The sequence below is a fragment of the Calypte anna genome, chromosome 3 (genome assembly GCF_003957555.1).
Source record: "Calypte anna isolate BGI_N300 chromosome 3, bCalAnn1_v1.p, whole genome shotgun sequence".
NCBI lineage: Eukaryota > Metazoa > Chordata > Aves > Apodiformes > Trochilidae > Calypte > Calypte anna.
The window spans coordinates 33,744,516-33,758,952 of NC_044246.1; the positions used below are offsets into that span (position 1 = coordinate 33,744,516).

Consider the following 14,437-nt stretch of genomic DNA (forward strand, 5'->3'; position numbering starts at 1 on the left):
TTTGCATAAGGTACCTGTTACAGAGCTGGTTGCTCAAGGGATCGTGTAATGGGAGTTTCTGAAATCAAGAGCTGAAGCATGTGCACAACAGGCCTGTTAAACTTGAGGCTGTCAGGGAGCAGAGCCATTAGTGATGAGTTTAGAAGAGAACCTACTTCTAATGTCAGTTGCTTTCTAAAAGAAAGTTTAAAAAAAATGAAACAGTTCTATGCTTCATTTCACACTAACGTTTAGTACTTGCCAAAAAAAGTAATGTACTGGTGTATCTGAACTGGGGAAAGATAATTTAAAAAAAAAATTAAAAAGAGGAAAAGATTAAACAGAAAAGCTAAAAGACATCCCCAGTTTCTAGCAAGGATCCTTGTACTGTGATACGTTTTCACTTTTGGTATCTTGCAGCAGTCAGCTTGAAGAGCCTGAGAAAAGGCACTACTGAGTATTCTACATCCCACGTGGAAAACTGGTTACTTCAGCTGGGTTTTATTGGAAAATTAAAAAGCTATAAACTTATGCCCTTCATTCAGATGTAATTTAATAGATATGCTTGCAACAGACACATGTTGACCGCTGTATCTCACGTGCTTCCTAATAACCATGATGGCTTTTATGTGTTTGCTGATGAAGAGAAGGACATGCCAAACCGACCGCTGAGAGCCCGCGCCCAGTCTCCAGATGGGAAGTTACCTTTTCGGTGGAAGCCATCCAATGGAGCAGGCTTCAGGGGTCCCCGCAGCAGATCCCAAGGTTACCCCCGTGGGTACGGAGAGAGCAGCCGTCGGATGAGCTACGCTCCTCTGCCGCCGGAGCGACAAACTCAGGAAGCGAGAAAACTGGGTGAGTTGGGTTTTCCTCGCAGCGTCCAGCAGAGCCTCTGTCTCCAGCGTCCTCTGTAATCTCCTGTGGCTGCTGGGTGTTCACGGATTCCATGCTGTTCCAGACATCAAAATAACTTCTTCCTATAAATGAAACTGCTCGCTGCATTTGCGTTCTGTAATACGTTCTTAATAGGAGAAAAATATAAAGACTGTGGTAGAAAGCGTAGCAGAACTTGATGCTGTGTTAAAGAGACACGTGAGTTATTCCTTGAATGCAGAGGAAAGGCATGCAGAGAAGAGACTTAGGTCAGATTCTCCTTGTGTGCATTGGGGCTGCTCTTAAATCTGGCATTTCTTGTTGTTTTATGCTTTGTGCCCCTGTGTAAATTCAGTCCAGTAGTGAAAAAAAGAATGCTTTAATTAAATGTATCCACGTAAAACTGTTTCATGAACCCTGTGCTACAGTGTTACACTCATATGTCCATGTCTCTAGTTCCTTCATTAATTCCTGGTCACTTATTGCTCCTGAGATAGTCAGGTTGGCCTTTTCTGTGCTCCCTGCCTTGTCATGCCATAATGGTTTGCACTTGTGCACTAGATCATGTACCCTTGACATAAAGGATTGACCATCTAAAGGTAGCACTGAGGTTTGCAAGAGCTTTAGTTCCTCAGTGGCTTTGTGCTGTTTGTGTTGCTTGCCTGTTTCATGGCTGACCTGTCTTTATCCTGCTGCCTGAGCTCTTCTCACCTGAGCAGGTACTAGGTCTGCACTCAGGAGCCTTGCTTTGATCCTCTTCCTGCAAGCTTTGGCTGCTCTTTGTTGTTTGTGTGCATTTGCTGGAGGTAAATCCAGACAGTACCTGGACTTAGCAGAAGTTCGGTAAGGAATTTAATCTTGATGAGAAATACTACCTAACATGATTTTCAGCATCAACCTCTTGTTTTAATTAATTCTATACTATGTTTTTTTTAAAAGAGAGAACAAATGCTTTATAAAAGTCAGACTCTGAAGCTTAGAGTGTAAGACTATTGTAGCAATCTTTTCATGTTAATAATTTGCTTTCCTTCTTCTAAAATACCAGCTTTACTGTTCTTACTGCATGCATATTGAAACCTCTGACATAAATGCTATTTATCCAAATAAATTACCCTCTAAGGAAGTTTCTTATCTTGTATCTCAGAAAATAATAAAGCAGAGTTCTACTTGAAAAGACAGAATTTTTTTGCAATGAAAAAAATTACAGGAAAGCCTTTATTTTTTCCCTGCATTTATAGCCTCTGAATCAGTTCATGTGGTTTCGCTGCCATCAAGAAGCTCCCAAGGACGGAACCAACCTGTCTATAGGTCATCTTTAACTAAAAGGAAAGTCACAGGTATGTTTGCTTCACTTCTGCTGTCAATTCACAGAGACATTTGAACACAATGAGATAGCTTTGATTTTTAGGCTGCAAGTCTTTTGGTGCTGGAGCTGCTAGGTTTTTCTCTGTGTTAAAGAGCTTGATGGATGTGTCCAATTACTTCCCTAATGCAAACAGAATTAATAAAATGATACACCTCTGCAACAGGGTTGGTTGGGTTTCTGTTGTTGGTTGTTCTTTTGGTTGGCTGTTTTTTTAATCTTCTCTGCAGCTCCTGGCAAATGTTATACATGGAATCAAAGCCAGGATCTCCACAACATTATACTTTCTTGTCAGATCTCCATCTTCTTTCCAGAAGCCTAAACCTGGTCAGCAAAAGTTTTCACTTGCTTTTGTAAAGAAGGTATTACGTACTGCTGCCAAGGTTAAAAAGGACGAGCAAGATTCTGAGTCACCTCCGTGCCAGCACCACATTATTTTTGCCATAATTTTCTTTATATTTTGGTTTGGTTTGTTTTTCTTGCTTACCATAAAGAAGCTGAAAAGTTTAATTAAAACAACCTGTTTTGAAGCACTCATAAATGTAAAATATGCAGGAATTATTCCTTGTAAAGAATTTATGATAGTCCCTGGTTTTATTATTTAGGCAAAATTTCTGCTCTCCAGAGAGCTCTAGCAGGGAGTTTGTTAGAGACAAGGACTGTTAGTATGTTAATAAGATATTTGCTGTAATCAGACATTGCAGGACTGCAGAATATATTGGTACTCTGGTCATGTAAGCAGACAAATTAACAGAAGGAATGATGTTACTATGTGACACCATCAGTATTGTATATATTTGTTATTAATCTGTTCTGTGTGCATACTACAACATCCACTGAACACATTTACTGCTTTTTATGAGAACTCCAATATTGCTGCTGATGTGCTGTTTTGTTTTGCCATTTCAGAGGAGGAAGAGGTGGAGATGGAGGTGGCACAAGACATAACTGTTCGAGTTATGTCCTCTCAGTCTGTGCTCGTGTCTTGGACAGACCCACTGTATGAAAAACAGAAGGCTGCAGCAAATAGGTAGTTAGCCCTGTGTTTTCTTTTTCTGAGCATGTACTAAAGGAAAGCTGCTGAGAATGTACAAGTGACTGCTTCTGTATTTAATTACACTTGCTTGGGGGAATAATTTAGCTTAGGTCATATGAATTTGCATATCCCTAGTTATGGCCATGGCTGGTAGGGCAGCATTCAGAAATGCTGTGAGACACTTGACATGGGTGAATGTGAGGTAATGTTCCCTCTTTTCCTCCCTGCACTCTGGTCTCTACTATTTAGACTTGACTAGAGGGGGTCAAGATCACTTCTTAATGTTGTCACTACAAACCAGGGAATTTTTTGCTATTTACATGGTAGTTTACCATGATAGTTGGCAAATGCCCATGCGTGCATGGGGTAAAAGAGGGTGGGGCACATACTGTGCGGAGGCAGAGGTGAAGTGTTGAGTTGAATTGACAGAACAGGCTGCAGTTTTGAGACCCCCATTCTGTGGATGAAGGAAGCATCACTCTGCAACATGTAAGACACCTGTCCGTGCCTTCTGCATCTGCAGATCCTTCAGAAACCCTATGCAGCTGAGGCTGACCAGGCTGGGTTCTCCTGTGAGTAGGAGAGCTTGGCTGGCAGCAACATGCTGCAACAGTTGGAAACCAAAATAAACAGAGAAACAGGATGGAGACTGCCAGAGCTCTGAAAGTGCTGGATTGTGTTCCTCAGCCTGGGAACAGCGAAAGGCTGTCAACCCAGGGCTCAAGTACCCCCAGGGGCACAGCAGGAGAAGTGGTAATTTTTCATGTTCTCAGCTTCCTTGTGGAAGTCATTATCTGGGCAGACACATGAGAACTGAGCCACCAGCACTGCTTTGGGACCGAGAGCCTCCCAGCCATCCAGCTATGCTCAAGGCAGGATGGTGGCCTTGAGCCCTCCTGGGACATCTGTCTTCATTCAAAAAGCCCTGTGACTTCCTCCCAGGGAAGTGTTGGGTTTTTTTTTTATTTTTTAGTAAGAGGCTGGATAGAGCAGTACATCCCTTGGGGCACAGGCAGTCAGAGTCCACTACCAGAAGGAAGATTCCTAAAAAATGGTGGTATTTTGTTGTTGGCATTTTTGGTAGTTTCCCCAGGAAGCCCCAGCAGTCTAGCCCAGGGCAAAGCAGCCCCATCCCTCTCTGGTTCTGCATGAATTCTTATTTTTGTGTTTCTGGACCCAGGCAATACAGCGTTCGCTATCGGGAGAAGGGGGAGTCAGCAAGGTGGGATTACAAGCAGGTGACCAACCGGCGGGCACTGGTGGAGAATCTGCTGCCGGACACTGTGTATGAGTTTGCCATCCAAATTTTGGAGGGAGAAAAGGAAGGGAAATGGAGCGTGTCTGTTTACCAAAGGACTCCAGAGGCAGGTACATATTAAGAAGGTCCTGGAGGTGATACATATCTTGAAGATTAAGTGGTGAAATGTGGTTGACTTGAGGAAAAGCCAGAATAAGTGGCTCCTTGGGCAGAGAGTTGGGAATCTGGGAAAACCCTCGGTCCTGCTGCCTGCATCCCTGCAGTAGTGCCCTGGAGAGCACAGCAGGGCTGCTCGTGCAGCTGGATGAGAACTGGGGGAGGTGATTTGAGTATTTCTCGGGAATGGATCAGCAGTTTGGACTCCTGCAGCTGAACTTGCCCCTTTCTGTGGGAGGAGCAGCCCTGGCTGCTGTCCTCTCTGTGTGTAGGGAATTTAAATCCTGCCTCCACCAATGAGAAGCTGTGAGGCCCCTTTGATACAGGGAAGTGATCTGTAACAACTGAATTACCAAGTTATCCCAGCTAAGCCACAGTAGCAGTCTGCTGCAGACAGCCTGTTCCTAAAAATAAGGAATAAAATTTCATTACAAGAGTCTGATACAGAGATGTAATACAGGCATGCATGGACCCGAGACATGTGCGTTTTTCATATTTATCTTTGAAATGGCCATAGATTAATTTCTGCAATGAGAAGGAGTAAAAGATATATGCTATATAGGCCAACTTTTCTTACTTGCCTTTTCTGCATATGGATGTTTCACAGCTCCCACCAGCGCACCTGAAAATTTGGATGTTTGGCCATTAAAGGGCAAACCAACCTCTGTAGCAGCATCCTGGGATGCTCTCCCAGAGAGCGAAGGAAAAGTCAAAGGTAAGTCATTACTGTCAGTTTTTAACTCCCTAAAGGAGCTGGTCTTGAAGCCAGATGGAGCAGGAAACTCCTGAAATCCCAGGATTTTTAAACTTGTTAATAGCTTATATCCTAGCAAGATTTTCTTGTTTGCAGTCCAATAGCTTGGTGCTGGTGCTGGGAAGCCATCATCACCATGTGTCTGAGATGTCACAGGGTGTCCTGTGGGCACACACACCTCTTCTGCCATTAGTAAGCAGGATGAGACAGAACTCAAGAAAGGAAGATTCTCAAGGGATTTATAACAGTCAGGTGAAGAAGAAAAAGTTGGGTAGTTGCCAGAAGAATGAGTGGTTTATGGTGTGTTTTATTTCTAGTTTACCAGGGGAGGAAAGAAAGCCTCAGCTAAAGAAGCAAGCACAAATAATGATATTCAACAGACATCATACATAAACCTTGTGTGCTATAGCATTATTGCACATGGTCATAAGGCTGATTTGCCAGTGGCCATTTACTTGCATAGAAGTTTGTTTGTTTGTTTGTTTGTTTAAAAAAGAAAAAAAGAAAAGCAGCTTTCTGTGATCTTTTTTTTTTTTTCCATTTTTGCCTCTGAAAATGAACAGGCTGATTTTTTTGGCTGCTCCAGTTCACCAGTGGTTGACAGGATTCTTTTCTTGAGTTACAAAAGTTTCTGATGGTACCTTATGAGCACTGTAGCATCTCAGGGTTTAAAAGACCTTTGGTCTGGAGGGAAATGTATACATACAAGACGTACTTTATGTGTTCTTCAGGGCAGTTGTGGAATTCCTTCCTCTTTGAAGTCAGTAGGAGTCTTGCCGGTGGCTTCAATGAAGCTACAATTGTGTCCAAGTATTATTATTTCTTAAACTAGGGTCATGCAGGGACATTATCTGAAATTTCAAATCTGCTTCTAATTTTGAGCAGTCATTAGGCCTTTGGTTTTGTCTGTTGATCTTTAGATGATTCACCCAAGACAATAATTTTAATGATATTTGATATTCAAGGGCCAAAAAGAGATGTTTATACTGGCTAAAAAAAGATGTTTATACTGGCTAAATGAAATTACTAAATTTACACTTCATAGTAATTTTGATAGCAAGTGTGAATCAAGAATTTTGGGGGTTTGGTCCTTCTCTTTTTCAACCCTGGCCTTGTATGTATTTATACCACATACTAAAGTAATAGGATAAAATGCCCTCCAGTAGTCATTTCAGAATTACCAGAAGTAACACCAGTGTCTCTGCAATTAAAGCAACTCCTGTGTATCTTGAAACAGCAGCAATGAAAAAGAAATCCAAAGCTTATCATGCCTTCTCATACACTGATTTTTTTCAACTGAGCATTAAATGCATTTACATATAATAAAATTTATTGATTTAATTTATCAAAAAGTATTGTTTTATTTTAATGACCTTGACATGTCTTATCTCTTAATGCAATGAAGATGGGCTCATTTTCTGAAAAAATTAATTTCCTTTTTCAAACAGTGGTATGTTCTAGAGTATTTCCATCATGGCATTGTGACTCCTCAAGTGTCATTTTGTTTCACAGAATCACAGAATGAATTGAGTTAAAGATCAGCTTGAGATCAGATTAAAGGGGGTAGTTCCTACCACCTTGCAATGGGGCAGGGACACCTCCCACACCTCCCAGGTTGCTCAAAATCCCATCCCCACCATGATGAATGTCCTCCTTATCTCTAACCTAAATCTACCCTTCTCCTTGAAACCTTTCCTCGTCTTATCAGTGTATGGCCATGTAATGTCAAAAGAAACTACATGTTTCTTGGTGTAGAGAGATAAAACTGATAGTCCTTGGAATTTATTTTCAAAGTCCTGCTTTGGTTTAATACCCATGCCTCTTACAGAGGACTGAAAGGAAAAGGATGCCTGCATATGGCTGAGATCTTAGCTACACTTCTTGGGAATGTAATGGGAAGACTCTTCATCATGCCTACAGTGGGTGAAATGTCTTTTCATACAGAAAGATAATACAAAGCACAGGCACCACAGTAATCTAAAAAGGAAAGGGGAGAGCAGGGTGAGTTTCCCAAGTGGCAAGAAGAGCTTGCTTTGCTTTCTCCACAGTGGTGTTTCACACCAGCTTTAGGTAAGAGCAATTTATATTTTGTGGGATAGGCATGCTGTTGCTACCATTTGGCAACATGCAAGGATCTGTTTCCTCATAGAAGTATGTTTTCTGAATAAGAACTTCTATCATCCAGTCATGAATTCTACCTACTAGCCTGTAGTTAACAGCTAAAAGCCCTTTGAGTGAACACTCAGCTGGAAACAGTTATGTTTGACTGCCGTAGCCTTGTTCCCAAGATTAAAGTAAGTGCTTTTGTGTTTTCATGGCTATGCCCCTCAGGCGCCAGCACTGCTGAGGAATGAGCGTGTGGCCTTTGGAGCTGGTAGAGTTTCACCACAGTGGACTGGCAGAGCTGCTTTTACATGACTAGGGGCTTAAAGTACAGTGCAATTCTAGCTATGCCAAGGCTCTGTTAGAAATGTAAGATAAGAAAGTAATTAATACTACTGAATAATGTTATTTGATGCTAACAATGATGTCTTGGATGGTAATTACATGTATACACCATTTTGTTGTTCTTCCAAATAATTTCTGTAGGAAAGAAAAAAAAAATTTTATTTGCTATGGACATAACTACAGTTAGCAATGGAGTTACCTGTTTTCCACCGTTGTGAGCAAGTTACGTTATGGAACAACATTCTCTGGATCATGCAGTGTTAGTTGCAAATATCTGGGTTGCTAATCAGTAAATTGGAAACCTTGCATTACATTAGCCATAATAGCACCAGTATTCTGATTTTAGCAGTCTGCTCTACCTAATATTTGCACAGTCTTCAGACAAGGTTTCCCCAAGTAGTAGGATAGCACACAGTTTTCTGCTAGTTTTCATATGTTTTCTGCCCACAGTGCATTTTTGCTTTGTAGATTTCCTGTTATTTCTGATTTAGGGTAGTCAGTTTTTTCAGAAGACTGATTTTTTTTTTCCTTTGTATTAATGGATGTCCAGAAACAAAAAAGGTCTCCTGGTGCAGCACACCAAACCACACCCACAGAGTAGTTGGTGTTGTATCTTTTTCGTGTCCCTCACACCTTCTCTGGAATGCACAGCTGTCATCTGGCTCCTCTTGGTGACTTTTCACTCTGGCAGGCATTTTTGCTTATGTCTTTTTATGAAGTTATAGCTAACATGCTCTGTCTCCATCATTAGGTCATTGACGTGATTGGTTTTGTCCGGATGAAGAAATGTTCAACTTACCTACATATATGTTTATATTTATATATATCTCATGTCTTTGTACTCCAGCTGTTGACTCAGCGTGCATTGCTAGTGTATTAATTTTAGTAATGCACGTTCTAATTCATCCTACCCATACAGTCTGTCTGCTGGAAACGGGACTGTTTTCAGTTTCCTCCTTCCAACCGTCTGCCAAATCATTTCAGAATACATTCTTTCATACGCCCCGGCTCTCAAGCCATTTGGAGCTAAGTCCATCACCTACTCCGGAGCTACAACATCAGCCATAATAGATGGTCTGCAGGCTGGGGAGCGCTATATTTTCAAAATTCGTGCAGCAAACAGGAGGGGACCAGGTCCTCAGTCTAAGGCCTTCAGTGTTGCCATCCCCGCAGGTAAGCACCAAGTTGTACCCATAGTCTGCCCATTCTTGCCTTGTTCCTACAATGTCCTACCTTCTTACAAACAATGTTACATTCATTTTCCTTAGATTCCATCTAAGCCATGGGATTTTACCGCTTTACTTTGCTTTTTTACTTTACTTTTACTTCCTTAGTACTGTTTCTGCTACTGCACTGTGCAAAAGGACATTTTACAGATATGTTAACATTTTAAATAAATGCATACCATACTCTGTTTCCTGCATGAAAACACTATGTCACCTTGGACAAAAAATACAAGATTTTGGATCTTTGGTTGTGTTATTCCTGTTCTTGCATTTGCTTCTTGCCAAAAAGATGTGGGGACAGAGGATTTGCTGAATTAACTAAGAATGTGGGCCCCAGCCTCAGATGGGATAATGCAGCACCATGCCATCAGTGTGGCTAAGCTCTGCTGAATATTTGGTTACACTGATATGATGCTGCAGTCCTTACTTTTAGATGTTTTATTTTAATTTCTTTAAGTTTTACACAAGTTACAATAATTCCACATAGGCTGGGAAATACAGAAATAATGATTGTCTCATATTCCCGTAAGTTGTCTTGTTCTTGCTGCCTGGCTGGTTTCTTCTCTTATTCATTGTTTTGTGTTTCTTCTGTTGTTATGAATAAATGCTTTTTTTTTTTTTCCTCAGTTGCTCAACAGCAAATAAATATTCAAGAAAATTCAAATGCTAAAAAAAATGGGAATGCTGGCTCATCTCCTCAAACTTCCTCTGTTTCTTCAAAAATCCAGCCATCGCTTTCCTCTAAGCAGTCACCTGTTCGTTCCCCTAATGTTAATGATAAAAAGAGTCTTTCTGAATATAAACATAAAATATTGTCCCAAGGGGAGGACCTAAGAAAGTTTCAGTTACCTTCTAGAAAGACAGGTGAGCTGGAACCTGGTCTCCAATCCACTGAAGTGACAAATGATCATGATTCCTCTGAAGAAGCTCCGACGACGCCACCAAAAACGCAGGATCAGAGGAGGATTGTTAGACCACTGTCCCCTAGTCAGCCAGTCCACCCTGTCCTTGCCTCAGGGAGGACCACTCTTCAAACCCATGTATCAGAGGTGTCACAGCAGACAAGCACAGAGAAACATGAGCCACCAGCACTGTTACCACCATCAGCACGACGCTCTTCTGCCTTGTCTGTTCCTGAATACACAGATAATGAAACAAAGCGACTGAGGAAAAGCAACACTAATGTGCCTTCTAAAACCTCTTCCCACTCTCTGTCTGCCAAAAATAATGATTTTACAGGTAATGTGGAAGGAAAGCCAGACCCCGTGCAGGTGAAAGTGTCTTCTAAAACTTCAGATCCTAGTCATATGGCTTTGCCATCAAGTCGGCAGCCTGCTGTCTCTCATGAAGTTATCCCAAGCCATCCCAGCAGATCTGGCTCTCTAACTCATTCACATCAACCTGCTTCCCAAACGGCAGATCCTCATGCTCGTGATAGCCATAATGAGTTTGACAGTGAAGAAGCAGAGGACAGAGCAGGACAGCCCAGTTCTACATCTCAGCAAACAAGGCTGCCCTCAAGCTCCAGTTCTCGCACATGGAAAGATCCAAGATTAGCTGCAGTGGCAGCCTCATCCAGGTCTGCTGTTTCTGGTCATGCTTCACCTCACTCTCGCTTCTCCAGCAGTGCCAAGTCTGACAGAAAGGATATTGATAAAAATGATAGGGAGGACTCTCAAAATGCAAATCCCTTATTTCCTTCTCTACCCTCTTCCAGACAGTCTTCTTCAGCAGTCTATGCCAAGAGAAGAAATCCTCAGGTCGATTCTAATTCTCACCTCAGAAAGGCACACAGTGAAAAGCCACCCCACTCCGACTCAGCAGAACAACAAAGTCGAGCAGCTGCTCCAGGGAGGCATTCTCATTTGCAGTCTTCTTTTTCCAAACATAAGCCTGATGAGCAGGACAGTCAAGAAGTAAAAGAAACCCTTGCTCAGTCAAAACCCAGTGTATCTTTGCCTAAAAAGACATTCCCCTCTCATCTGCCGTTGGAGAAGACCTCCCACTCAGAGCCTCCACAGAGGACAGAAACCAGTCCTTCCTTACTGCATTCCAGAGGCCGGCGCCTCCCCTCTCATGCCTCATCCCAGAGTAATGAAGAATTGCAGGAAGGTGTTGATGAGGATGTAACAGAAGGCAGTGACAGAGCAAGTAGCCGCTCTGTATTTCCTAAAGATGTGACCTCTTCCAGGACATTACCTGCATCTTTCTCTCAGGGAAGCTCACGTTCATCTCTATCAAAGCAACAGCAACCAGGTTCTCAGATACCTTCTTACAAACAAAAACTTACTCAGCCAGACTCCAGTTCTGCTAGTGATACAGCAAAAGAGAACCAGTATAATCCAAGGTCATCTTCCACTTCTTCGAGACAAAATCGTCCTTCATTACCTGCTCGCTCAATGGTGCCTACAAGAACAGTGTCCCAAACAGAGAAAAAATATGGCCTGTTGCCTTCAAAAACATCCAAAACAGAACTTCCTCAAAAAGTTCCTTCCTCCTCTTCATCTAAATCTCGTCAGTCAGTTTCTGACGAAGAGGATGATTATTATAGTGAATATGATCAGAAAGAAGAGAAATCCACATCTTTGGCAACAAAATGGTCCCCTTCTGTTTCTGGAAGGAACAAAAACACATACGATGACACTACGAGCAATAAAAAGAAGCCTATGGACACTCTTCTACCTCACAAAGTAAGTTCTGAAGAGGAAGAGAAGGAACAAATTCCATCATTAAAAATTTCTTCTCCTGAATCACAAGGAAGCTCTGTCATGGCATCCCGGATTACTCAATCCTCTAACAAGCACAAACCGAGCTTTGTCTGGCCACGTTCTTCAACATCTACCACCACCCACACTGTTTCTCCAACAGTTTCTTCCTCCACCTTGTCCCCTCGCCAGCGACTATTGAACTCCAGGCTACGGAGCCCCTCCCAAAGGCAATCTGTTAGACCTCCTTATAGACAAGGTATCTTGTCTTTGTTGTAGTAATCTCACTGAATTGTTTTTTTCCTGACATCGGCAGTTAGGTGAAAAGTTCTCCATCAGAATGCAGGTTCCATTATTTAGGATAAAGTATTACTTTTTATTTTTGGTGGTTCTCAGGGAACCACCTGACATTGAGGTCACACATGTCTTGAGGACATTGCCTCAAGAATAGGTGTAATGAGGTACCCCAGACCTTTGGTCCTGGCATCTGATATGCACAGAATCCCATGATCCACAGAGGAGATGACAGATCCTATTCTGGAAAAAGGGCTGTGTTCCTTACTCAGTGATAACTTCACTGAAAAGCACACTTGTGTGTAGAATATGGCAGCCTCTGAGGTGTATTGCTGTTTGTCATATGTATCACTAACAGGCTTTTGTAGCTATACCTTGCCCATACATAGGCAGTAAGGTGTTTCCTTCCGTTGTCATGGCATTCTGTGTTTTCTGTAATTATTCTTAAGCCACTTCCCTCTTTAAGTGACAGCTCAGAGTTATGCATTCTGGTTGAGGCCTGCTCACATCACAGTCTGGCCTTTAATACCTTCAGGGCTGTGATTTACCCCAAAAGTTAGAAGCTTGATTTCCAGTAACTGGTCCATCTGCTGATCCTGGGTAGTGGAACAGAGAGTCCACTACACATCAAGGTGTGTCACCTATTGGTGTCCTGTGTCATTTATGGAGAATCTCAGACAGTCTCCGGGACTTTGCTAGGTAGAAATGATTTTTTCTCTCTCCAACACATGGACATCCAAGATAGTATCAAGTGACCTGAGTGTTCTAGTAAATACCTTCTATGCTATATGTGGATAATAATATTTTGTTCAATGTGGCCTAAATGTTAAACAGTGAGGACCTTGCAGCTTGGCTGTTGTATTTCTTAGGTTTAGTCAGACTTAATGTTGTGTAGAGCTTGCAGAGCTTTAAGATGGGAGTGGATCAGCTGAGCGTGTTTCTGTGTGGCAGTGTTTTTCAGATAGAGAAGGAGTATCCTTCCTTTTACAAGTTAAAAAAAATAAAAGGAAGTCATTCCTATCCCCTCTCATTTTGGTTCATCACTACAGCGTTTTATAAGGACAGGATTGAACAAGTGTTTGTGTTAAGTAATTTTTTCTCCCTCATCCCACTCCTCAAATGTTTACAAAGACCACAAACATTTTAATGTCATGCCATCTATAACTGTTGCCCTGCTTTCTTAAAACACCAAGAGAGATAAAGAGACCAAATAAACATGGCAGAAAGAAACCATGAGTGTTTAACCTCTTCAGGAGAAACCAATATAAATTCTTGTATCAGCTGCAAGTATCTGACAGTGTCACAAGAGTTGCTCCAAGGAGAAATGAAATGCCTGGCTTGCTGAGTGTGGTGAGGGCTCTTTCTGATCTTGTTTATGTCCAGATCAGTAAGAAAATTTATTTATTTGCATTTTAAAATATGGTTTGTAGTATGCACAGCTTTTTTCAAAACTTTTTGTTTCAGGTTACAATGGCAGACCTAATCTTACAACGAAAAATGGAAATGGAAATGGAAAAGTAATACCTGGTAATAATGGAAAACCAAGTGGACAGAGAGTAATCAATGGCCCCCAAGGAACAAAGTGGGTATGGTGATCTCTCTAAAATTCAAGTTGCTTTGGCCTCTTACTGTGCTTGAATTTTCATTAAGAGTGGAGACCAGTGCCGTCAGTCAATTAAGCTGTAAAGTGAGGTTGTACTTAGAGATGTAGTTTCTGCTGTTCCATTGAAAACTAATTATAAATTCTGCGTTTTATTATTTGAACATATTAAATGTCTGTTTTAAAGCCTGTTGGCTTGGATTTTCAACTATAGCCTTACTCTCATAGGTGGAAGTAAAACTTGTTTTCTTCAAAGTAAGTGGGAGTTAAACTCCTCAGTGACTTAGGACTTGTCTGCTGTGCAGTGTGAGTGCCCAGGGTAGCTGCAGTGCAAAACATATTTCTCCCGGTAATATTTCTCCCAGACTCATGCTCTGGAAAAAAGCTAGTGAGCAGGAATATCAAAAAGTAAAGTTGCTCCATAAGTGTCACAGTGCTCTAAATGTACACACGTAGGTATCTTTAAGCATTTTACCATTTGTACAGACATGTCTCCAGTGGTATTTTCTGAAGAGCTCAGATGCAACTGATAGGAAAACCTCACTAGATGCCCACCTGCCCAGCCCTTTTCTTTTAACTTCTTTTCCAATGAGTTTATAACCAACCAATGAAGGGAAGGAACTGATATTTTCCTATGTATTCACACAAACACTGAGCAGGAGGAGACTGTGACCAGTCTTTCTGGCATCATAGAGCTGCTCACTCTCTGTAGAGATACTGCCAATGGCACATAAAGACATTTATT

The 14,437-nt window shown here is 41.7% G+C and overlaps 1 protein-coding gene across 1 annotated transcript in view; it reads left to right on the forward strand.

Annotated features, from left to right (window-relative positions):
- Positions 1 to 14,437, forward strand: part of FNDC1 (fibronectin type III domain containing 1) — a 68,607-nt gene that overhangs the window by 27,267 nt on the left and 26,903 nt on the right. Inside the window, exons 2-9 of the mRNA XM_030448592.1 lie at positions 625 to 834; positions 2,091 to 2,189; positions 3,125 to 3,245; positions 4,432 to 4,619; positions 5,273 to 5,380; positions 8,852 to 9,040; positions 9,721 to 12,057; positions 13,557 to 13,678. Of these exons, the coding sequence (XP_030304452.1) occupies positions 625 to 834; positions 2,091 to 2,189; positions 3,125 to 3,245; positions 4,432 to 4,619; positions 5,273 to 5,380; positions 8,852 to 9,040; positions 9,721 to 12,057; positions 13,557 to 13,678 (3,374 nt within the window). The remainder of the gene's footprint in view (positions 1 to 624; positions 835 to 2,090; positions 2,190 to 3,124; positions 3,246 to 4,431; positions 4,620 to 5,272; positions 5,381 to 8,851; positions 9,041 to 9,720; positions 12,058 to 13,556; positions 13,679 to 14,437) is intronic.